The sequence below is a fragment of the Syngnathus acus genome, chromosome 11, assembly GCF_901709675.1.
Source record: "Syngnathus acus chromosome 11, fSynAcu1.2, whole genome shotgun sequence".
In the NCBI taxonomy this organism is placed as follows: domain Eukaryota; kingdom Metazoa; phylum Chordata; class Actinopteri; order Syngnathiformes; family Syngnathidae; genus Syngnathus; species Syngnathus acus.
In genome coordinates this window covers 5593619-5617269 of record NC_051096.1, presented here as the reverse complement: position 1 = coordinate 5617269, position 23651 = coordinate 5593619, and the positions used below count along the sequence as shown (strand labels likewise).

The 23651-nt window shown below is 43.9% G+C and overlaps 1 protein-coding gene across 3 annotated transcripts in view; it reads right to left on the bottom strand.

The window, feature by feature from the left end:
• The window catches only part of hivep1 (HIVEP zinc finger 1), a 33075-nt gene extending 9941 nt beyond the window's left edge, over positions 1-23134 (bottom strand). The window contains exons 1-5 of one of the 3 annotated variants that reach the window (XM_037263426.1): positions 23036-23134; positions 17990-18165; positions 17663-17885; positions 15722-15851; positions 216-269 (exon numbers count right to left, since the gene is read on the bottom strand). In XM_037263426.1, coding sequence (XP_037119321.1) covers positions 216-269; positions 15722-15761 — 94 coding nt within the window. In that variant the 5' untranslated portion in view covers positions 15762-15851; positions 17663-17885; positions 17990-18165; positions 23036-23134. Of the gene's footprint in view, positions 1-215; positions 270-3998; positions 4158-15721; positions 15852-16687; positions 16827-17662; positions 17886-17989; positions 18166-23035 lie in introns of those variants that run through there. The other 2 variants (XM_037263427.1, XM_037263428.1) reach the window with 2 other exon arrangements.
• Between the last annotated feature and the right edge of the window lie 517 nt (positions 23135-23651).

The following is a 23651-nucleotide window of genomic DNA, read 5'->3' as shown; positions in this document are numbered from 1 at the left end:
CAAGCTGTTCTCAATCTCATTAAAAACGATAATTCAATCAACGCTCTAATGACCTGCTCGTGAGTTGGAGTTGTTTTTCATTTTCATTAGAAGCATGACTCCATAGTTGCTCAGGTCACTGCCACCATTTCTATCAAAAGGCACATTTGGAGGGGGAAAAAAAAAAATACCATTGCAAAAAAAAAAAAAAAAATATTAAAGGAAATATCTCTTACCTTTCCTTGAGCTTGTGGGTTCTTTCAGCTCTTTCTGGGCCTCTTGGATTTTATCTGGAATGCAAGAATTGGTACATTTTCAGCATCAAGAGAGCGGCCGCATGCATGTGCCCACATACTGTACGCAACTGTGAATGGATGGCAGAATCAAAGTAATGTTACTCGGAATTCCTCCCACACGGCCCGATGCAGGCTGATGTCTGTTAAATGAAAAACAGATATTCTTCCATAGCCGAGCGAGCGAGCGAGCGAGCGCACCGTTCCATAATGGAAACTACCGTCATCGTCGAGGCAGCGCGCTTGCCACGCACACCCGTTTTGAAAAAGAACCAAACAAGTTTAATTTCATAAATATCATCAAACATCTGCACGAGTGATTCTTTTGTATCAAACATCCGAGCCCTGCGATTGGCCCCAGTTCACCCACAATCGGAATCCTCCATTTTACCAACGCTATTAATTCATATAATAGCGGACCACTACGAGTTTTCCTCCCCTGACCCTGACTGGAAAAATAAATCCACCATGGCTTTTCTGCTTGATATGACATCACGGTTCGAGACGGGTCCTCGAGGACCAATTGCGGCAATTTCGTTTTTTGACCGCACACGTTATTGGAGGGCGAAAAAGGATGTTCTTCCGTCGTTGCCAAAATGAGTGTAATTCCATGCCGGGAATATACACAGAGAGGAGAAGGAGGAGGACATGAGCGGCTGGTGCACGAGGTCAGTGGATTATGTCATTATGTGTGTTACAAGTCGCACCCTTCTCTTTCTATCCCAGGCACACGCCACAGATTACATAATGTGTTCCCATCCAGAGCAAAACAAAGACGCCCTGCCAGCAGAAACACAGCAACAGAGGGCACCGCATTCGCTAATGTCGATCAAAGCCATGAGTAGGTTCTGCAGACATTTTGGATTCTCGCTCTTCTAGCATTGGCCCTGGGATTCCACCCCTTGACTAAACAATGTTTGCGCAATCCTTTCTTGGAGAGCGCTGAGATGATTCCTTGTTTGAACTTATTACTGGAGGTCAGACCACACTGGCAACCTGAGGCAGAGGTGATTACTGCCCAAAATACACTGAATTAGTTCTTGGGTCGAAATCAAATTGCTCCCCTTACATAAGTAACCGCAAACAAGAGCCCCTCGCGCTGAACGACACCCGTGAAGTCAGACCGGAGGAAACAAGGAGTAGAAAGCGACAAGGCTGCGGTCCCTTAATAAGGACAAAATATTCCATCCACGCAAGCCAAGTTATTAAGACAGCAGGGAATGATTATACGGTTCAAATTTCCCTCATTATCTGCGCTTGGGTTTGCTGGAGTCATCTTCATGATGGTCGAATATTTCACCAAAAGGGGCTTAGAGACGTTCGTCTCGCCATCTGCAAAGCGTGGAAGCCGCAAAGGAACAAGAAAAAGGGGAGAAGATCAACAGGTCGCCTGGAGATGAAAACCAGAACAGGTTGTGGAAGGCATCCAGAATTTTGACAACAATCGCCAATGATTTAGCTCGGGTGGTTGCCTGGCCGATGCAGAAGATTGTGAGCGAGAGAGTCTGGCTTCTTTTTGGTTGCTGTCATGACAACTGCACATCTTGAATTCCCCCGTGCACCCCCCCCCCCTACATGATGTGGGGGGGAAACGGAATTAGTAGCACCCCAAAGGCCAGAGCGAGGTCCTCAAACACACGCAGGCTTGAATTCTAATGTTCACCTGGTGTGATCTGCGACATGCACAGCAGGTCGGGATGTCAATCTGAAGAATCAAGACGTCCACCTCACAACCGTACCAACAACAGGCCTCCCCGATGGCCGCCATAACGGGCGGCGTGAAGTCTCCATATGCACAATGTTTACTCGTTTCAGGCTGCTCTGCCGGCTTTTCGTCGTTCAAGCTGCTGCACTTCCCTGCTAGCATCAAAAAAAATACACGCTCTAGTTGTTTTGATAGAACAGCATCTGATATCATTAGTATGCACAACACCACACCAGCCTGTACACTCGAAACAGAAGAGTCTGAGCAGATGGTCCACGCGTGCAAAAAAAAAAAAGTAAAGGACAAGTCAAAGGTGAAAGGCATTTGGACTGATGTGTGTGCAAGACATGATGCAACCGGGGAGACATCAGGACGGACGGAGATCTGGAGATAGGATACACAGTGCGGCATCCAAATTCAATAGAGAGGAAGAGAAAACAAGCGGGAAGAAGATGACGAGATGCTAGCCGGCAGCTGCCCCCTTCTTCCTCGTCAAAGCGCGGAAGGATTATGTAACTCGAGCACCTTCACCAGCATTCTGTACACGCCCGGGCTTTGTGCAAAATACACACACATGCTGCGGATACTCTCACGGAGACAGTCAAGGGCATTTGACAACATGCACCTCAAACTGGTTTTAGCTTCTTAAAAAGTTTTGTCAAGATTTCCAGAAGAAGTCTGATGCAATTTAGCATAAAATGATAAGTTTTTTTTCTGGTCTGCCCACCCTTGGCCACCCCATAGCGCCGCCCCTGGGTACATTGGCAAAATGTCATCTGTCATTCGTTAAAGGTTATATAAAAGTTGGTTGTATTCATTCGAAGAACATCCTTCACATCTTCGGACAATACAAATTCCACCAGCCAGCAGATAAGTGAGCGCTGCAAAATTCTTTGCTAACTTGAGAGGAAGTCTGCAGATTGTATCTGGGCTTTCTTCCTGTAGCCTGTGAAGAAGTTTTTGCAGCCCTCAGCTGCTGACCCATGCAATAAGTGGCCATAACACTTTGCGTCAGCTACAGACAAATTCTTTATCTTTGCAGAAAAGAGAGCGCGACTCCCCACGCTCGGAAGGGTAATAAATCAATCTGGAAGTGAAGTCGTCTTCACAGACCGTGACCGTGGTCAGACAATGATGGGGTGCTAAGGAATCCCCGCCAGAGCGGGAGTGTCCCATTATGCTAAAAGTCATCATCATCAGTCAGAATATCTTGGAATTTTTTTGTAATATCTTTGTAAGAAGCTGGAATGACTCACTCTGTCTAATCTACTGGACAAAAAAAAAGGAAGCACAAAATGAGTAAGGGATGAAAGATTGTCTGTCTCCAACAATTGTGTGCTGACTTCTGACAGAACCACTCAAATCTCAATTCTTAGGAGTAATAAAAAAAAATGATTTTACCAGGAAATAATTATGACAAAGTCCTCAACGTGAGATTTCTTTTGCTAAGAGTTTCAATTGAATTGATCTTGGTCTCTGTCAGGCTTTCGGACAGGGGTGTGTAGACTTTTTATATCCACAGTGCTGCTGCCCCCGCAGGAAACTAGAGGTCTCAGGAGCATCAAACTGGAGGCCACTGATTATTGAGTCTGCGTGGGCACCCTGGTGAAGAATTGATGGAAGGAGAAAACCACCGGGTGGGTAGATAGATGCAGTACTGCAGCGGAATATAATTTCTTTGCATCCTTTTGACGATACTTATAATTCAGATAAGAGACAAAAAAATTATATACGTGCATATAGCCACTTCCTCCTTTGCAACAGCTTCGAAAAAAGGACCTAAGCATAGTGAGTGACATTTCCCTAACTCATTGTGACTTAAATTTGTTTTTGTCAAAGGAATATATTTGAGGTAAACTCCACTTTACAAATGAACTTTGGCCATTTACTTACACAACATTAAATCTGTCTATAATCAATAGTGCAAACCAAAAATTCTCATCACGCCCAACACAAGCTCAGAATACCAAAAAACAAAAGCGCGTGTGCTTGACAAATAGAACAAAATGTTCATTTCTTACCGCACGCTTGGCTCATGTTTCATGGAAATAAACAATCAGTGCCTCCTTTTGTCCCTGACCAAGAAAAAGTCAGTACATGCATGCTTCTCTGTCAAAACACTCACTGCTATGTTTCCGCCCAATCAGCTGGAGCTCTGCAGTGGTTTTGGGGTGTTGCCAGCGGTTTCCTCATAATAATGTGACGAGGAGGGGAATTCCTGTAAGGCCCAGGAAGAGAGGAGGTGGAGCGTAGAGGTGAGGTGAAAGGGGGAGGGAGGGATTGGAATTAGGGAGTGTGGGAGGGAGGCGGGGTCAGCCTGAACATAGCAGGCCAGGTGACGTCACTTAAACCGGCTTTGGCACCCTCCAGGGGATCCTTCGCTTGGTCTCCCCCTCCTGTCTTGTTTGTCCTGAAGGGGGAGGCGGGGCTTAATGTTCCCTGCCAACAGCGAGTTGCCCAACAGCTTACTCACTGGGCGAGAGTGTTTACCCGAGGAAGCCTTTTTTTTCTCTTTCCTTTTTATAATGACTTGGTAGTTCTAGGAGTTACATAAATTTTTTTATATTTTAAATTCCTAGTATTATTATTAATTTTTAAATTCTTAAATACAGTATATAAGATGTTTGACTACCGGGTTAGAAGTACTGTGCAAGAATTTGAAATAATAAAAATTGTTGAAAAAGGAAAAGGAGAGAGGGCAGCCCAAAAGGAGGCGAGACGTAACCCAAACTTCTTGGAGTGTGCTTTGGCCCAGCTTCAGACACAGCCTGTCCTGAAAACAACTTGGCACGGCTTTGCGTGTTTAAACTGGTCATGGAAATGCAAATCGGGTTGGAAAAAGTTGACTCAGGGATGACTGAAAATACCAACGGAAAAAAAAGAATAAAAGCCCATTAGGTCACTTTTGGATGGCTTGCAGTTAGCTTTAAAGGACAAGGTTGATATTTCAAATGTGGGCGGGGCTTATTGTAATATTATACATGCGTTTGCCTTTAAATTGACCTTCTACAACCAAATTTGGATCTATTCACCGATCTGATCACTTGGTTGGACCATTCGTTTGAGGCCGAGTCACTGACCTCTCCGGTTGAACTCCCGCAACTATGCTGAGCGAATCCTAAAAAAAGAGGAAGAACCCTTCGCTTTATTTTCGGATTAGTCATTATGTGAAATGTGCGGCTTTCACAAGCGGGCCCGCAGAAGAAGTTCGCAAACATTTTGTCAGGCCAGCGTCAAAACAACATGGGTGTTTTTGCTGCATCACTGCTAGGAAATCCATGTTAAGGGGAAAAAAATGTCAGGAGCAAAATTTTGCTCTGTAATTATGTTGGTGAACATAAACGTTTTTGTTGGCAAATAGAAAGTACAAACAAACAGTTTTTCTGCAGTATTCTGTTTGTGTCAAGCCATACAGCTGATTTTTTTTGCACACTTTTGAAGAAGAAAAAAAAACCTAATGCATCTCATTCATCAATTGGATCCAAGTTTGAATTCCCTCCAAACTGAAATCTCAAAGCGCACTTTGAAACCTGGCAACCCCAGTCCAGCAGTTGATGACGGTAATTTGTCATTGACAAGACGTACAATTCCGAGACCCTGACGTAACCGCGTACGATCCGACTCAAAACAATTTTGACGGAGCCACCTCTGATCTCAAAATCTAATCGCCGTGCCATCTTCGCAATGGAAGAAAGGGACTATTTCAGCTATGCAGAGAGAACTCTTAATTAGATCGGGGGCTTATGAGGCTCAGAGGCGGTGAGAATAAGACAAGGTAATGAGGCTACGCAGGAAATAAGGATCTAAATGTTGTGAGGTCATTGATCAAGTTACAAAACAGACGTCAGATCCTGCTCAGGTTCATCTCCTGCATCTTGGCTTCGCCTCCTCCTCTCCAATGTTTAGATTACAAAATGAGACTCTCTCAACCATCAAACTTTGGTCCATCAGCTGCCACCTGCTAACCGCCCTCCGGGGGGGAGAGCGAAGATGTTAATCAAAGTTGTTACCGTGACTACGAATGTGGCACAAGGAAATATGTTGGACACGTCAGCACTATAAATGCTCCGATTTAATTGAAGCCATTTTTTTTCCTTCTTTAGTCCATTGAAATGAGTAAGATTCGACCATGATGTGTATTATTTAAATGAGTATGACTTAATTAGTATGGCTTGTTTCAAAGTCAATCGAAAGAAAGAAGCAAAAACTGCCATAAAGGGGAAAATCCGACACGCAACGGCATACTTCATCCTTCTGTTATGCATTAACTCCCTCGATTTATAACCTAGGTTAATGTTACCGATTATAGCTCAACGACTTCGATGACATCACTATTTTTTTTCCCCCCGGTTACAATCAAGTAGAGCGAAAATATTTTCGGAACATATGGATCGACAGATCTTCGTTTCAAAATGCTATTGTCCATTTGAACTTTTGCAAAAGACCAAAGAGGGATCGTGTTATTTTTTTTTTTTTGCCATATATGGTTAGCGGGCTCGCCTTCACCCCCATCCTATGTGTCATGACAATGTTGCTGTCATCCTGTCTGCAGAGACCCGCAGGCGCTTCAACAGACTCCCGCCAGGTTTTTCTGGAGCCGCTCGAAGGCTCCCGCTGGTTTAAGTCCCGGGGGACGCCATCGCACAAGCTCCATCTGATTATCTCGCTCATTTACCATTCCCATATCCATGCATTTGAAATCTCGCCTAGATTTCCACATTGGCCAGCCCAAGTTGAGGTCAAATACAAAAAAAGTTTGACCTTTGCTACGCTTCCTCTCGGGTACCTCAGTGATGAAGTTGGCGCCCACCTCCGCACCACTCGCCATTGCCAGTGGGCACGAGGTAACGTTACATAATGGCACAGAGAGACACACGGCGTTCCCTCGCTGTCTTCATTTCCCTCCCACTCCTTCGCTCATGTTCATAAAACTTCATTTGCCACCTTCCCTCACATCAGATATGCTGATATGCACCTTTGACCTTTGGCTAATTAGTTCACAATTTTGGCGTAAAAATCCAATAACACTGTCAGTCTTTTGTTTACATGGCAATTTAGCATCAATCGCTAATACGAATTGTAATATTGATTAACCATAAATGTCTGAAAAGTGCAAACAAAAGTCAATTGGATGCTGTGAACCATCAAATCATACATTTATATTAATAAGTTCTGATCTGCTCTATCTCTGTTGCATAACGCTGACAGCTCATGTCCAGCCGCTGCAGCGCTCAAGCTTATCCCGTCCTCACGCTCACGCCGTGCTGCAGCTGCCGGGCCTGGGACGGGGGAACACGCCGCTGAGACTGAGCGAGCGGCCATAGCCGTCCGTCACTGACATTATTACTGCACCGAGGGGGTGAGATCAGGCAAGAGGAAGGACGAGCAAGGAGGGGTCATTTCCTGTCTGGCCAATGTTGTAATTTTTAAGTCGCTTCCTAAACTTTGACATTTTAGGGGATACTTTTGATTCCCTATTTTGACTCAAAATATTCCAAATAAAGTGAAATGAAGTGGATAAGCGATCGAAAAATTGAAAAATGTCGATGCCAACAACGCTAATTTATAGTGCATTATAGCAATAAAAAAAAAAACACAATAAAACCAACTACAACTAGCACAATAAAATCACTAACTTATACTGCAAAAGAAAAAAAACTATTGACATCAATGACAACATTTCTGCAAAATGCATTATAGCAATAAAAAAATAGAACACAATAAAGACCAACTACAACTAGCACAATAAAATCACTAACTTAAACTGCAAAAGGAAAAAAAAAATAAATCAATGACAACATTTCTGAAAAATGACGAGCAACTAAATAGCTGCAGATAAAGTTGAAAAATTGACTGATAGAAGAGGTAAAAAAAAAAAGGACACAACACAAAGTGATGCCAAGACACATGCAAAAGTTCCCCACCATACCTGTGAAGCGAAGCGAAGAAGTCTCGTCGTTTCTTCGCCCGCGACCGACTGCCAGCCGGCTGGCTTCCCTTCCCAGACTCAAAACGTGCTCACCGGGCAAGCACCTGACATTCCTGACAACTTCCTGGACCGATAATCTCTGACATTCCCGGCTGGGCCCGCTCTGTCTTCCAGCCGGTATGGATAAATTACAAAAAAAAAAAACGAAACGAGCAGGAGCTAAAATGCCACAAGAGCTGAGCGTCTGGACGCCGTCTGCCACAAATACGCAGCTGTGTGTGTGTCTGAGCAGAGATTTCGCTCCTCACCTCTGCCGACTGTCAGTCTAGCAACCACACTTGGTTCTCCTCCCTGCCTGCCTGCTTGTCCGCCTTTGTGTTCCTCCTCACCCCCCTCCTACTCACCTCTCCTTTTTTTTTTTTTTTTTTTTAAAATCACTTCCCAAAAATGAGGGAAAGCCCTGCCTGCCTATATGCAGACTTCCCCAAGCTAAGCAATGTTGCCTCGCACTACGGAGGCTCTAAAAATAAAATCCAATTTCTCTATATGAATAAGTCGCTCTCAGCCACTGTCAACATCAGATTAGCCACTAACCTACTTGTTGCCCACAACCTCCCACGCCCTGGCAGAAGCTATAAATACCCATCCATTGATCCCTCTTGTGTCAGGCGAGCGAGCGAGCGAATGTTGGGGGTCCGCCGCAATGAGCACATGGGGACTAATCCAAGAAAGAATTAGAGGAAGAAATTGCAAGACAAATTATCCAAAGAGTTAGACAGAGAGTGGGAGGGTGTAATGGACCGCCTCCACATCAACACAGGACAGCGATTTATATAAGGGGGAGGTTTGGAAACATCAAATATGCAGTGGATATAAAACGGCTGCACAGTGCTGTGCAAATGCATAAAAAAAAGTATTGGAAAAATAAATTTAGCGTTTCAATTTTCCGACAATTTCATATTCACACTCCTCATGCAAGGCATGAGGAAGCTAGCTGATTGTTGTCACGTGTGGAAAATTTCCATTACATGCCAGAACTTCCTGCAGCTCCTCCAATGTTGTCATCAAACCAGTTTTCTTCTCATCAACATTACCAAAACTTGGTATGTGAATATGGGTGTGTAGACTTTTTATAGCGACTGTACATGAAACTATGAGACGGGTTTCAAGTGTCAATTGTATTGGTTAAATAACATGGCCGATGGGAGGAGCTCTAATTATGCAACGATGCCCAAACAATAGTTGACCACACTTACAAACAACTTTTGGGTGTGAACGTTTTTTGTTTTTTTTATTTCTAAGACGAGGAGTCAGAAGTAGTTATTTTCGAGACAGATTAATTCCCCAAGAGCTTTCTGCTCTCATTTGTACCATCTCTCGCTCCATGGAAACAGCAGCTAAAGGAAGAGATGACCAATGTTACGCAATAGGACTTAGCCTTGCCAGCAGGCGGGCACCCCTTTGCCCAAGCCCCCCCACCCTGCCCCCTTTCTTCTTTCATTTTAACCTGTTGACATTCATCTCGTTTTTCAGTTTCGTTGTCAAAACGATTAGAACAAAATAATTTTAAAAAAACGTAATGCCAAGTCCGGCTTTCCGAGATAATAGGTGTTATCAGTTGCCGGTTAAAAACAGTCTTTGCGTCTGACATCATTCGCCTACTCCGTTACGCCTTTGACGTTGCATCCGTGCCATCCACCCACCTTTCTCTCCCTCGCATGCGCTTTTGCTTTTCTTGGCTGTTGACAGAGGTGGGAGGCATTTCTCTTTACACAGAAGCGCCGCGACGTCAACCGACAACATGACTTGAGATAAGTTCTATAGGTGATGGCGGAAGATTACGATCACTTGGTGTGATCGGTGGACAACGCAAAGGGCGCAAGTTTCCCATCGTAAAGACTTCATCAAACAATTCATTATGTTGGTCGCCACTCGTGAATGGCTGAGGTGCACCTCTTGACCCTACTCTAAATGTGTCTGTGCTATGAGCGTTAAAATATTGACCCAACCTCACTGACCTCGCTTTGCTTTCTCGAGGGGGGGGCGGGGCTTCCAGTGGTCCAACTAGGCAAGCCTAACGCTCCTTCACCCCTCCAATCATTTGATACGAGTGACCCTTGACGGCACAGACACATCGACTACCTCCCACACCTCCGCCTCCTCGCTCAGTCAATACCACGCCAATCGCACAGACAAAACAACAGATTTCCTTCTGATGGCAGCGAGCCTACACAAAGAGAGAGGAAACGATCGCAGCAAAGATTTTGTGAATGAACATGCGGGGGCTTCGAAATGCTTTTGTTTTTTTCTTCCTAAGATGCAGCTTTCTGATATGTGTAAGAGCAAAAAAGTAGTCAATCAAAATGTAGAGTTGAGTTATTCCACATGGAAGCAAATTTCTACTATAATTGCAACTGTCGTAAATAGCAAACAAGATGTTAGCGGTAACACCATAAACAACATTTTTCATGTCAACAAAAACAACGCACAAAAAAGCCCAGCTGCAATTTTCCATAATCATTTCAAATGACTTGTTGTGCTCCTAACCTTCTTAAAATGTCTCCAACGTGTGCCTTCACGCAATCTGGCTTGAAAGTCGACTCCGAAGCGGCTTTGATTGGCTACGGCTTGCAAAGACGACGTCATAGTCAAAGACAAAGCAAGTGTCAGTGTTGATAAATACAGTCCTACAACCTGACCTTAAAGGCATCGCTCGGCAACTGACCCCTTCCCTCCTCCCTCTAACATTTAGTAACACAACACCAATGTCTTTGACTCAAGGTCTGCCTCATCTAAACTAACATTCAGCAATTGTTACAGAGCCGCCCAGAACTCAATTGTGCCGCTCTGTGCCAGCCGCCGATTGACAGTATTGTTGTTGTCCCCGAAAATTGCCTTTCAGCGCCAGTTGGCTTTGGTCTCTTGCCGCAGCACATCACCGAACGTGCAAGCGGGCTCAAATATTTGCCACATATTCGTGCCACATAATTCCGACACGTCCGGAGAAATCATTTGATCTCTTTGCACTTTTCCCCAAAACGCATCTTTTAAACCCCCCTCTCCTACTCGTAGGAGGTTCCAGCAGTAGGACACGAGGAACAGCACCTGCAGCCCGAGATTCATGCTGCTCTGTTTCCCTAGCAACCCCCTTCATTGGGCTTTGCTTGTGCAAGCCATTAAGCAATGCCAGCTACACACACACACACACACACACAATCACCCTTTTAAGGGTTTCCGGCGCTAGCTTTACTGCTCTATTTATTTTGGAAACTTTTTTTTTTGTTTACCTCTAGCTAGCTCACCTCACTTTTTCCCCTCAATCAGAAAAAAAATCCCCCCCCCTTTCCCTCTCCAACCTTGGATTCAGCCGCTTCAATCTAACAGAGAAAGTTTTTGTATAGGTATTTCTCTGAACTATGACCCCTTCAATGTGTCACGCACACACATGTCCAAATAATGCGACATCCAGTCCCGGCACGGCACCGCGGGGAGATTTTCTTCCGCTACACTCAGCCTCTTTGCTGACGTCAGCGCGGACAAATCCTGTTTGGCTCCCAACTCCATTTTCCCCTCATCATTCCGACTCCTACGCCGGCGCTCACCTTTGTGAGTTGCCAACATCAATGCGGGTCCAGTTTCCAGGAAGTGGCTCTCCGGGCGGGAGCAGCTCACCTGGGGAGGGAGGAGGGTCGTGCGTGTGCATACGGGACTAATAAGAATGAGAAGGTCACCGTTCGTTAGCTCCAATTTGACTCGGCTCGCCTTGAGCCCTTCACTAATGCTTCACTTTGAAAAGTTTAAGCCGAATAATTTGACTGACTGGGCCGCAATGCTTTGTTACTCACCCGCGAGGAAGCCAAGGACACACACACACAACACACAAACACACACACACTGACCTGACAGGTCACCTCACTGCATTCATGCCTGAGAGAACAAACTCGCTCTTCTTGAATAATTCTTAAAAAAAAAAAAATCAGTTTTCACACTTGGCAAAATATCACACACAGAGAACACATGAGGAATTATTTTTCAAATACATATATTTGTTGGTATAGTTGAAATTGTGTCGAACTTGTTGATTACAAATTGTGACTCAATCTAAAAAGAATGAACATTTGCTCAGCTGTTCAAAATATGGGCGGCGGTCACCTTAATTGTGAATAGCGGGCAACTCCCATTTAAAAATCCCAATTGATTAAAGAAAATTAAAAAAAGGGGTGGGGTGTGTGCTCAAATTTACTGTTCTGTTAAATAATTCGGTTCTCTTTCACTTCCGTGAATAAGAATGAGGAGACATTAACCCACATTTCCACCATGCTCAGTTTCATGTACTCAAATAATCTGGCCATGTAAATTCCAGCAACTCCCTCGCTTTGCATATCTCAAAGTGAAAGCTTTTGTGAGCTTATACGTCCGGCTCGGAGCCGACTTCCCCAAACAAGTTTCTGCCTGTCTGTTGTAGTTACTGTTGCCAAAACTCAGGTTTATTCCTGCCTCTGGGAGAGAACTTCCCTTTGTGTGAACGGTGCTGCATTCGCACACTGTAATTTGAAGGGCCCGTACGGAAACACTGGTTTGGCTGCCTGAGCATGACACAACATGTCAAAAATCCATTCAACAAGGCCAACCTATTAACTCCTTCCCTTCCCTGGCTAAGCGTGTTTGCATAAGCCAAATGTTTGTTTACTTAATTGATTGACCTGATTTGTTGAGTTTAAAAAAAAAAAAATGCCCAGACTAAAGTTCTGTTGACATATTATTGAATATTAAATAAATATGATTAAGTATAATAATACATACAATAAAAAAAATTTGTCATTAATGTGTGGTTGACTTATTTTTACACTTGCATGACAATTCACAATGCCTGCACCCTTTAATAAACATTTTGCGATGATTTCCTCTCATAACAATATTTCGAAATCCCTAAACAGGTTGTGTTCAACCTCAGACTTTCCACCGGAGTGGACTGAACCGATTATTTCGCCATGGTCAGCAAAAAGTTAACCATTAACAGCAAAAGTTGTGGAAAATTACTCGGCCGGAACCTTATGACCTGCACTGTTGTTGCGAAGCATTTAAATAAGATTAGTGAAGTAAAACGCAATTTATTTATCGACATGTATACTTTTGAGCAATCTCAGCGTCTGCGTTCGGCTTTACAGGGGTGAATATTTTCCACGTTTAACAGCAGTTGTTGGGCATTCATCACACAGCAGGCTAAAGCTGAGTCCAGCCCAGAAGAAACTTTTTATACGACAAGCGGGGCATGCACAGTTCGTTCCGTAAACAACAACAAAAAGTCCGCGTACATTTTCAGGGACGCAAAAAAAAAAACATTGCACAGGCGTATGACAAACACCACAGAGTTGATATTTGAAGTCTGCCTATATGTGAAAATGCAACTTACGCCATCATAAACAAAATCCACCTGCCCCTCCCTCGCCCACCATTTATGACAGAGATGTTCTAACTTTGACTTTCCAGAATGAAAGAAGCATTCAGCAGGTCTGGAAAAACACAGACCACCCAGGCTGACCTGAACCACATCCCCACTGACATTCAGGTCACAGGCTCAAGTTAGAATGTGACCAGACTAGGTGTCTGCTTTTTTTAGAATCACATCCCTAAAAGTGACTCTCCAGAGTTTTCACACGATGGAAAAAAATCTGCATGAAAATTAAAAAAAAAGAAGAAAAAAAAGCTAGCAGCACAAATTTGTCACTTTAAGTGGAATTTCGTTCAAGGGCCTGCGTGTTTGTTGTGTTCATTTTTGGGAAACATTTATATCACCCACTTAATGTTTGCCTGCCAGCTATGAGCTAAGTGTTGCTGCTAATGTCCACAGAGAGAAAAAGAAAGAGAGATATTCTGTCTGAAGGGGGGGGGGGAAACCACTGGGTGTTTGGCTTGAGCTGCTTAGAGACCAGCTGTTTGACAAAAGTAAACAAGAAGGGGGGGGGGGGGGGGGGGTTTGCGGGAGTTCCAAAATTTCTGCATTGTTACCCGCAAAGTACGTCATAAAGGAAAAATACACGGATAATAATATTGAGCTGCTGCGTTTTTGCCACATCTGCTTCTAGGCTTGTAAAGTTTGAAATGCTCAAATGCAAATTTGGTGGGAAATCGTATAAAAAGTTAATGGCTTGTTTTCATTCAAATTACTCACTGCACAGAAAAAAAAAAAAGTGCTGAAATCTTGATATTGTTTACCATGTAAACAAATATGAATCACTCCCTGCAGTTCATCTTTGCATTGTTCAGCTAAACTCACCACTGATTGCAAAAGTCTCCTTTGTCGCGGATTTTCCTTCCTTAGGAAAGAAAACAAAAAGGAACCTAAGAATGCACGGTCAAACTCAGCGGACACCCCCCCCCCCCCTTGCCTGTGTTTACAATATGTGATCGTTTATTATGATTCGCTCCGAAATAGAGCCAAGAATGCTCTGCTAAAGTAACCAGAGGATTCATCAAAAAAATAAAACAACAGACAACGTTCCATCCAATCCGCCAATTGTGCACAGGTCACAAACTCCACCAGATTCGACCGATCAATCCCGGTTTCCAAATTGTGAAAAGCAATTCCCACGGCAGACTTGACAGACACCCACATTCCCCAGTCGCAGCTATCGCGTCATTATTCGACTTCCTGTCGATTAATTCAAACAACTCGACAACACACACACCAGCCAAAGGTTATTATCGAAGGAAACGAAAGGAGCAACTGTTGCGTAACTTTCACAGCCATGCAGACCTGCGGCAGATAGATTCCAATAGGAAAGTGATTTCATAAGACTATTACGTTTCATATAAGTGCAACTTGAATTTATGTGGTCTGGCCCATCGCGTCCCCCGTGGTTTATGAAACCACTTACCAGCTGCCAGACACAGCAGGATTTGTCCTATAACTAGGAACTGGCGTGCTCACTCAGTAGTAGTTACTATCAGTATGCTCAAAGTCGGAGAGGCCGCGATTTATACATACATATCTGGGGAGGGAAAAAAAAAAATCTTGTTCTAATTAATTAATTTAAAAAAATTACTTTAAAAAATAGATTAAATAAATAATTTAAAAAGAAACTATTATAAATAATAATAAAAAAATATAAATTATAAATAATGATAAATACATTTGTTATTTTACACCAGTTAGCCTCCTCCTTCAAAAAAGTGATTTCAAAACATTTAGAGGATTAATTTCTATATGGTGACCTTCTTGGGCCAGTTGTGTTGGTCAAAATAAGTTTGTTCTTCAAACATGGAGACAAGAATCATGTGACGGCGTTGGCGGGGAGTGTGAGAAGCGTTCTGAGAGGTTCCAGGAAAAGACATTTTCCACATTTGCGCATGTGACAGCACGCCATTTGTGTTTTCTGCTTAATGAAGGTAAGGCTTCTAATGGACCTCAGCAAGAAAATGCTGATTTAAAAAAAAAAAAAGCAGCGGGAAAGAGGGAAAAAAATAATTCTCGGCTTCACTCCACCAAATAATCGCGTCCGATTCAAATCAACAAAAGGTGCTCAGAGGCATCATGGAAATTTGCCGTCCAGATCAAGCGTGGCATCTTTTCACACCCCAGCATGCAACGCTACCAATGCCCAGATCTGTGAACGGCAAACGTCTGTTGACACATGAATCTGTCAGTTCACAACCTAACACACGACTTCTTTCAGCCAACGGCTGGCAAGATGCTGGCAAGAATTACCCGATTCATCTCCCTGTCCTGAAAGTGATACATCTTCCAGAACAATAATATATATATATTTTTTAAAACAATTTACAGAGTAACTGACTCGTTCATGACATTCCCACCTTTTAGATTCTTGGGGTTGTTCTGCTTGGTACGCGGCATCTTTCCTCCTCAGTTCACAAGTGCATCCTGGGAAAACTGGGCGCTACTGTCGGAGGACTTGCGACATGCGGCGTGCTCGTCTGCATACATCTGCAACAACAAAAAAAACACGTTCGAATGAGTTGAGCAGAAAAGCCGCACTATGCCGGCCTTGTATTCTGTCACTTGGCAGCTGCTAGTCTAGGACAGAGCACTTGATTGAGGTTCTTCCTCAAACAGGTGTCCTGGCTTCTCAGAGGTCCTCTGTGATCACATGAGTACACCACCTCGGATCTGCATCAGATGCAACCTGCCCTTTGGAGTTTTCACCCAAAAAAAAAAAACCCGATTGACATGCGGGTTGCTGTCCTCGGCTGATGAAAGATGCAAACAATAAAAGCTCTATGCGCTCTTGCAACGAATGCTCAGGGTGGCTCGGAGGACAAGCATCACATGTGTGCCCATGTTTTAAGTTCACAGGACAGCTAAGCCATGCAACTTAAAAACCATTGGGGAAATATATTATATAATAATGGTCAGCTTTAGATTTAGGGATGGAAGTTCCGTGTATATAGCCGCAAAATGTGTTTCCGCCTGCATCGGAGGGATCCGGGCTAAAAAAAAAAGCAGGTAACATATTGTCAATAAATGGCATGTTGCTGCTTTCTTTCCCCTTACATTATCCTTCTCAAGTCCAAGCGAGCCATATCAACACCTGCACGTTGCAGTGAGCAGCATTGCTTGAAGAAGCCTCCTTTGTTTGCCCTGCGCCGTTATTGCATAACACTTACTACAAGTGGATGCTTTTTCTCCATACACTTGCTACATGTGGCGCCAGAGCAATGACATCATCGGATGAGAGAGAACAGCACTGTTGGCTGCATCATCTGCCCGCATACAACCACGTTTGTGTCCATGCATTGCCTGCCGCACGACGAGCCTCTCACCTGGGTGCACACTTGGAATTCTCCAGAGCAGGTTCGACGACGGCGAGAGACGTGCACGCCTGTCAGTATGTCCTGTCTATCTGCAAGACTATCCTCTTCTCTCTCTCTGCGCTCCCTCTCCTTCGTGCGTGTGGCGTGCGTGATGTTTGAGGAAACACCCTGATGCTAACCCGAGAAAAACACCATCACGCTTGAAATACCCGAACGCTTCTGGTTGCAACACACCTGACTGGAATCAACACGCACGCCCGTGGACCCATCAGAGCCATTGTGTAAAATAAGGACATGTGCAATTGTGCGCACTGCGATGAATGAGCGTGCGTGGCAATTTGGAGATGCACGTTTCGAGGGGAGTTGTGTAAAACACTTTGAGATATCACCCCCCCCCCCCCCTACTCTTTTTTTTTTTTGCTAAATACAGCAATGGGATGAGGCGAGCCAAAGCGATGCATGGGGGAAACGCGCATTTCGTTGCAACACGTGAACGCCCTGCAAGAGAGGGAGGAGCCAGGGAAAACCCCTCGCTGTCGCTGCAACAGCTAAATGGAACACTTCCCTTCAGACAACAAAACCCACGTACACGCATGCACGTTTACACAATATCGACATACGCAACCCTGCACAAGCAAGCGACTGAAGGGGCGGAAATAGCAAGAATCTTAGAGTGCAAAAAAAAAAAAAAAAAAAGCACAATGAGGAGTTAAGTTACTGTCGTGGTCAACCACGCGCCAGTCAATTGCACTCGTCGGGACATCATGAACAGTTTAGCTTGCAAGTGAACTTTAATGTCGGAGACACGCATGACGAGACCGCAATAGACAGCAGCTTTGAAAGAGTAAAGCAACCTGTAACACGAGAGAGTAGAAACCCACCCGTGCAGCGTCTCTCACACACGCAGAGGGAAAATAAACAAGCGCGATTTGAGTTGCTTTATTTATACTCACGGGAGTTGTTAAGCTAATAATTGTAACGCACCTTTAAAACGACGAAAGATGTGCTTCAGCTCCGGATTTCTCTCTTCACCTTCTCCCTCACTTTCTATTGCAGGAAACAGACAGGCCCACTGACGTCATCGGGGGTCCCTTCTCCGCCTCCCAGTCACGGGGTGTCCTCCAGAGCCAGCGGGAGGTTCGCGATGGCCGCAGCGCCCGTGACTTCAACCCACTCGCTGAACCTAATGCTCGCCCATTGTTCTTATCTGTGTTAAGTACAAGACAGTCTCAATAAAGGTTATACATGAGCCATAAAAGCACGCGTATCTCGTCCACGCGTGGAGCCACAGTGACATGTCGTTATACGTACACCCCCTTGACGGAGCCTCATCCTCTCTCTCCTCGGTGCATAGTTTAGGATTGACGGTTTTCCCGGAGGTTCCTTGTTGTCAGGTCACGTTGTGCCCCTCCGCCACCACCGCCCGGGCTTTCCCATGCACTAACCCGCAGCAGGGACACAACAGCGGGCCATTCTGCCAGCGTTACCTGGAGGAAAATGCATGCAGTCGATTCCAAATAAGCAGTAGTGTTCAATAATAGACGGAACAAAAAAGAAATTAGCTGCGATCTGTCCAAGTTGTTGCTTTCTGTATGCAAAGAAACTAGGGCCTTTCATATGGATTTTTAAGTCAACATTTGGGTATTCATTGCATTTTAAAGTCATAATGAGGATTTGCATAAGATGAAACGAGATAGATATCACACAGATTGTTTATAAACATGATGAAATGGTCTGTATTGTTTGGGTCAAGGGTGAGCTGGAGCCTCTCCTGATTTGGGATGAGAGGTGCAACTGCCTAGGTTACATAAATAACATCTATGGATATTTTAGACTCCTAATTAACCGAGTAGACTAAGGACAGGAATAACAAAGTCTACCTCATCCACCCAAAATCCCCAAATAGAAAGTCCAGTCCAGGATTAAACACAGGACCACTGTGCCTCCCCCCCTTTTGGCATCATGATGTAATGTTTTTATTTTCATCCTCTGCCCATACTCCTTCTTTATACCCCCCCCCCATGAGTTGGTTCATCACAGAACTCTAAAGGTCAGACTATTTTTTGCTCAACAGTATGGGCTCTTGCGAAATAGGTGTAAATATCAAAAATCTATTTTACACGTTAGTCCTCAGCTTCACCAGCGATGATTCAAGTGACGCTTCATTGTGATCCAATGGTTATTGAAACAGATATTTTTAAATATTTATTGTACTCTTAAATTGTGAGAAATACAAACGTAACAGTACCGCAGTAAAGCATTACCATTAATAAGTGATTGTGTGACAGCCACCCACTGTCGCATTACAGGCATCCTGCAGACTGCAGAGTGGGACTCCTGGCTCACTTTGCACTTTATGACTCACCTGCTTCAGCAACGACGACTTGAAATAGCTCATTTGAATGGAGAAACTTTTTATTTTTATTTTGCAAGTGTTGGAACAAGTAGCGGATGCTGATTTTGTAATGAGGCGTGTCGATGACGACGCTTGTGTCGACCTCAAATGTAATCGAATATAATAAAATGACAGCAGTTGTTGCGGCGGGTTTGTTAGTGAGGAAACATGTGGGTTTTGTTTTTGCCTCCCCGTCCTCATGCTATCTGCACGCCCACACACAATAGCGGAGATGGTTTTATCATTTACAGTTCTGGAAAAAAAAGCACTGCAAGGGGGACAGAAGAGTGCAATATATAATCTGTGTGTGGGGGGGGTTAATTAAAAAATATATATTTCTAGCTTTGGCACTTCTGGATTTGTGACAAGACTGAAAATGATTGCAGATTCAAATTGAACTCACTGAAGCATTAGAGCTTTTTTTTTTGTTCCATCCATGCTGTGGGGAACACGTTGCATGATGCCTTGTTTTCACAACACCATATGATGTTACATAACTGAGGCTGTTGCCTTGGTAATACTCAAGACTCCTCCCCCCCAAGTCGACCCCCTCAAACACACACAAATACTGATGCGCAGTACATTCCCCAATTACATGGCTGGGGAGGTTTAAAGAAAAGAAAGTCAAAACTTAAGTGTTCACATAGAATAAAAAAATGCTAGAATGATGGAAAGCATTTAAAAGTCAAGGTTGATAACATTGCTGCCATTATTGCAGTTAAAAGAAAAGCTATTACCAATTCATGCATTTTTGTTGGTTTAAATGAGATTACACTCTCCGGTTTAATACTGAAAGCTACTCAATAAGTAGAGCAAAAATGGAAGAAGTTTATTGACTACACCAAATGGAAGAATCAAGTGCCCAACACAAAGAAAATCACTTTTCCTCCAATGCCAACCTTAAATGCGGCATTACTCGGAAAAATGGAGCTGAGGTAATCCCGTTTTAGCCCAATTGCTTGATTCCAGACATTTAAACTTTGCTTTTAGGAAAAAATGTAGTCCTTTTATTTTAGTGTCCCCAGTTGACCCACATCAGCCCATTCCATTTCCATGGTGCTTGGCCTCATTAGGTTCACGGGCCAGCTGGAGACGGGCAATTTTAAACAAACCATTCACACTCAGATTCACACCTCGAGACAATTTCAAACCGAGAACTGTGAGGCAGATGAGTCACGGTCAAAAAAAAAAAAAAAGGCCGACAACCATTTACATGTTTGCCGTTTGGTGAATGACTGATGATATATCATCATTGTCATCACAGGAGGGAAGGAAGGATGAGGAAGAGGAGACTGGAATTCTGGCTCCTGAAGCAGAAGAGTCTCTTTTTTTTTTGGAGCAGCCTTAGTGTCAACATTTCCAGTGACGTGACCACAGGGAGGAAAATTCCTGCTCTTAGGAAGGCCTGGTTTCACTAATAAGGGAAAATGCTTATATGACAAGAGCCTGTTGGCACGACATTTTCAGATGAGTGCAAGTCGCAAAAAGGAAATTGAACATATATATTAATCGTGATTGATTGCATTGACGTTCCATCCGAATATCCGATATATGCATTTTTAGCTGCAATCAATTGGAAGAGGCCTGATTCCAAATATAGCATAATTATATAGCGCCAGTCACACTTGTAGTTATATTCTGGAGCGGGGGTGTACCTAATGGGGCGTCCGTTGAGTTTAACCACAGACCATTAAGTTGTTTAATGTAAAGTCTTCATAAAAGTCTTTCTGCTTGTTTACACTTTAAATGCCTGGAAAACATTTCCAGGGAAGGGGGGGGGGGGGGGGGGGGGGGGGAACACAAGGAAAAAACCCGTCAGCTGCATTGTTTCTACTTTAAGACCTTCAACTGGAAAAAGAAAAAAGGAGGAGGGAAAAGAGAGAGAAAAAAAAAAGACTGGGTTTGTTGGAAAAATACCATATTGGTCGGGGAGGAGAGGAGGAGTCGGAAGCAGCTCCCCTGGTGCTTCATCCATCAGCTGATTTATGAGTTACATGCAGCACTTAATAACCTTCTCTTGTCCCTGTGTGCTCAGGCTCTGGGGAATATCATGGCAGTGCACAGCCAGCGGCTGAGACAAGACAGACCTGAGGCCAGCTTGCAGAAGAAACAAGTCTCCAGGACCCGATGCATTACGTTACATGTCTCAGTGGGCTTTTATTTTTATTTATTTTATTATATTACACTATAATGCTGTTTTGCTTTAAATCAATAACAAATGAATTATTTTAAATACTTTAGCGCCCCTTGTGGACAAAACGGAAACAGACTGTACCTAACAATGCACCTGCTCCAAAAAAACAAAATCCATCGAATTGTTCTGATTAGAATTTTAGAGTTCTTAATTGGACATTGATTCTGAATACATTGGGTCACTTACTATATTAACTGTCATGAGCACATTATAGATAACTTTGCCGCCTCCATGGATCCATTAATGCACTAAATGCAGATTTGAAATCAAGTCAAATTTCACTCCCAAAAAAATTGCCATCTTCAAATAGCTCAGCGCTGTCATTTCTGAACGAGCCGTCACCTCACTCTCCACCTAACACACTCTCCGAAATTGCAATGGAGATCCCACGGAGAATAATACGTGATGAGTTTGGGGGCTCGCTGAGGTACAAGACCTCCCCCCCTGAGTTCAGTCCCACATCCATGAATTATACATGCATGGCGTCACACCTCCCACGCAGGCTTATGTAATGTCAGCCACGCGTGTGGACGCGTATGCATGTGCGCGTTTCGACGTGGATTTATTTATAACCAGACTGGGATTGAGGGAAGGGTGACTCATTCTGTTTGCGCTTTATTTTTACCCCACTATCTTGCCACCCACACACACACATCATATCTATGGGAAGGGAAAAATAAATTGCACGACTTTCCACCTGGTGTGCAAAGTAGAATTTCTGCTGTGATCTTAAGAAAACTGTATTAAATTTTATTACATAACACAAGACTTGTTTGGTCTGAGCAACCTGTGGACTCCGCCAGCCATCATTGTCACATTCTTGCTCGCTACTACTTAGCTAAGTGTTAGACAACATTTGGGGAAAGGTCACCATTACCAGCCAGCAAGGTGAAAGTAATGGCTGAGATGAAAGTGCCCGTATCCATCACCCGGTTCACTGAAAGCCGCGGGACGGCTGCCGGTGCTCAAATGAGCGGCGACGTCTCAGCGGTGGCTTGTTAGCGCCACAGACCCCGGTGCACTCCATCAAAATGTCAGGACCCGGGCAGGGTAAGGGCGCCAAGATCGGGGGGGGGGAGGGCGCCAGCTCTGCAGGAGAGCCGTCACTGTCTCGGCCGTTTTCGAAAAAGGCCGTAGCATTTAGCCTAAGCATTATATAACTGTTCTGGTGTAGTCTGCCGGGTTTTGACGCGTTCACTCTGGATTCATTATTGATGAACGAGAAGCTTTTTTTTTTTAAATATATATCACAACTCATCTGGATCAAGAAAGCCCCCAGACGCCTCACAGTTACAACTGACACAAACATATTACATAAGGGTGCGGCAGAGTGCACAAAGGAGGAAATCCTTTGACTTGAAAAAGTAGTCCTCAATTCACACCGCATACGACGCGATGCTATCTGAGCTCTGACACAAGGCCGCTCTTATCAGTCCAATGTTCAAATGTGTCTGAGCCACCCTCTGTGACCAAGATCGATGATTCTTATCGCAGAATCGTGCTACTTTCATTTGTTGAAAGGGAAATGGATGTGTCGTTTCACCGGGAGGGGAACAAAGGAAAAAGCAATTCATTTCAGAAACAAAGAAGATTTCTCCAGCGTTTTGATCAAAGTTAGAGACTCAAAAAGAAAAGCAGGTTTTAGCTGAGTTTAATTTCCTGGATAATGCTTTTTTAGTTGCTAGCTAACAGCCAATCAGAAAGACAAACATTTAATGCATAAATCAGTCATCAATATTAATAACTCCAAATAGGAATAAATAATTACCTGTGAAAGACAGATGAATGTCATGGCTGAGTTTCCCATGGCAGCAGAAACTGGCTCATTCTGTGGAGAGGGATCAGCTGGTCCTTGCTTCCTGGTTTCTGGAGGCCCGGGTGTTTTTTTTAACTTTCGATTTGTCATCAACATTCCAGAGGTATTGCTTTTTTCCTTTTTTGGAAAGAGGCCATTTTTAGTTTGTCACAAGACACTACTGTACAATAATGTCAGAACACAAATAAAATATCTTAGAAAATAAATGCTTGAAATAAGCAAAGGTGTCTCTTGACATCTATTTGAAAATCAGCAAGCCACCACTTCCATCTCCAGATTATCCAGTTTATGGGCCTCAGGTGAATATGTGACTAATGTCTCGATTTAGAATTGATCATCACCTGCTTTGCCAGGATATTGACTGTCAAAGTGAGTGATGGCGTTTCTGTCCTATACTTGCTGGAGGCTAAATCGCCTTGGGGCTCCTCGCTTGAGGTAGACAGCCAGAAGCCTCATCCAAAGAGGGAAGATGCTGCCCTCTTGTGGCCTTTATGGAGAACAACAACAATATTATACAAGTGGGGGAGAGTTGTGGTAACACAATGGAGGACAACACAAAGCTTGTACA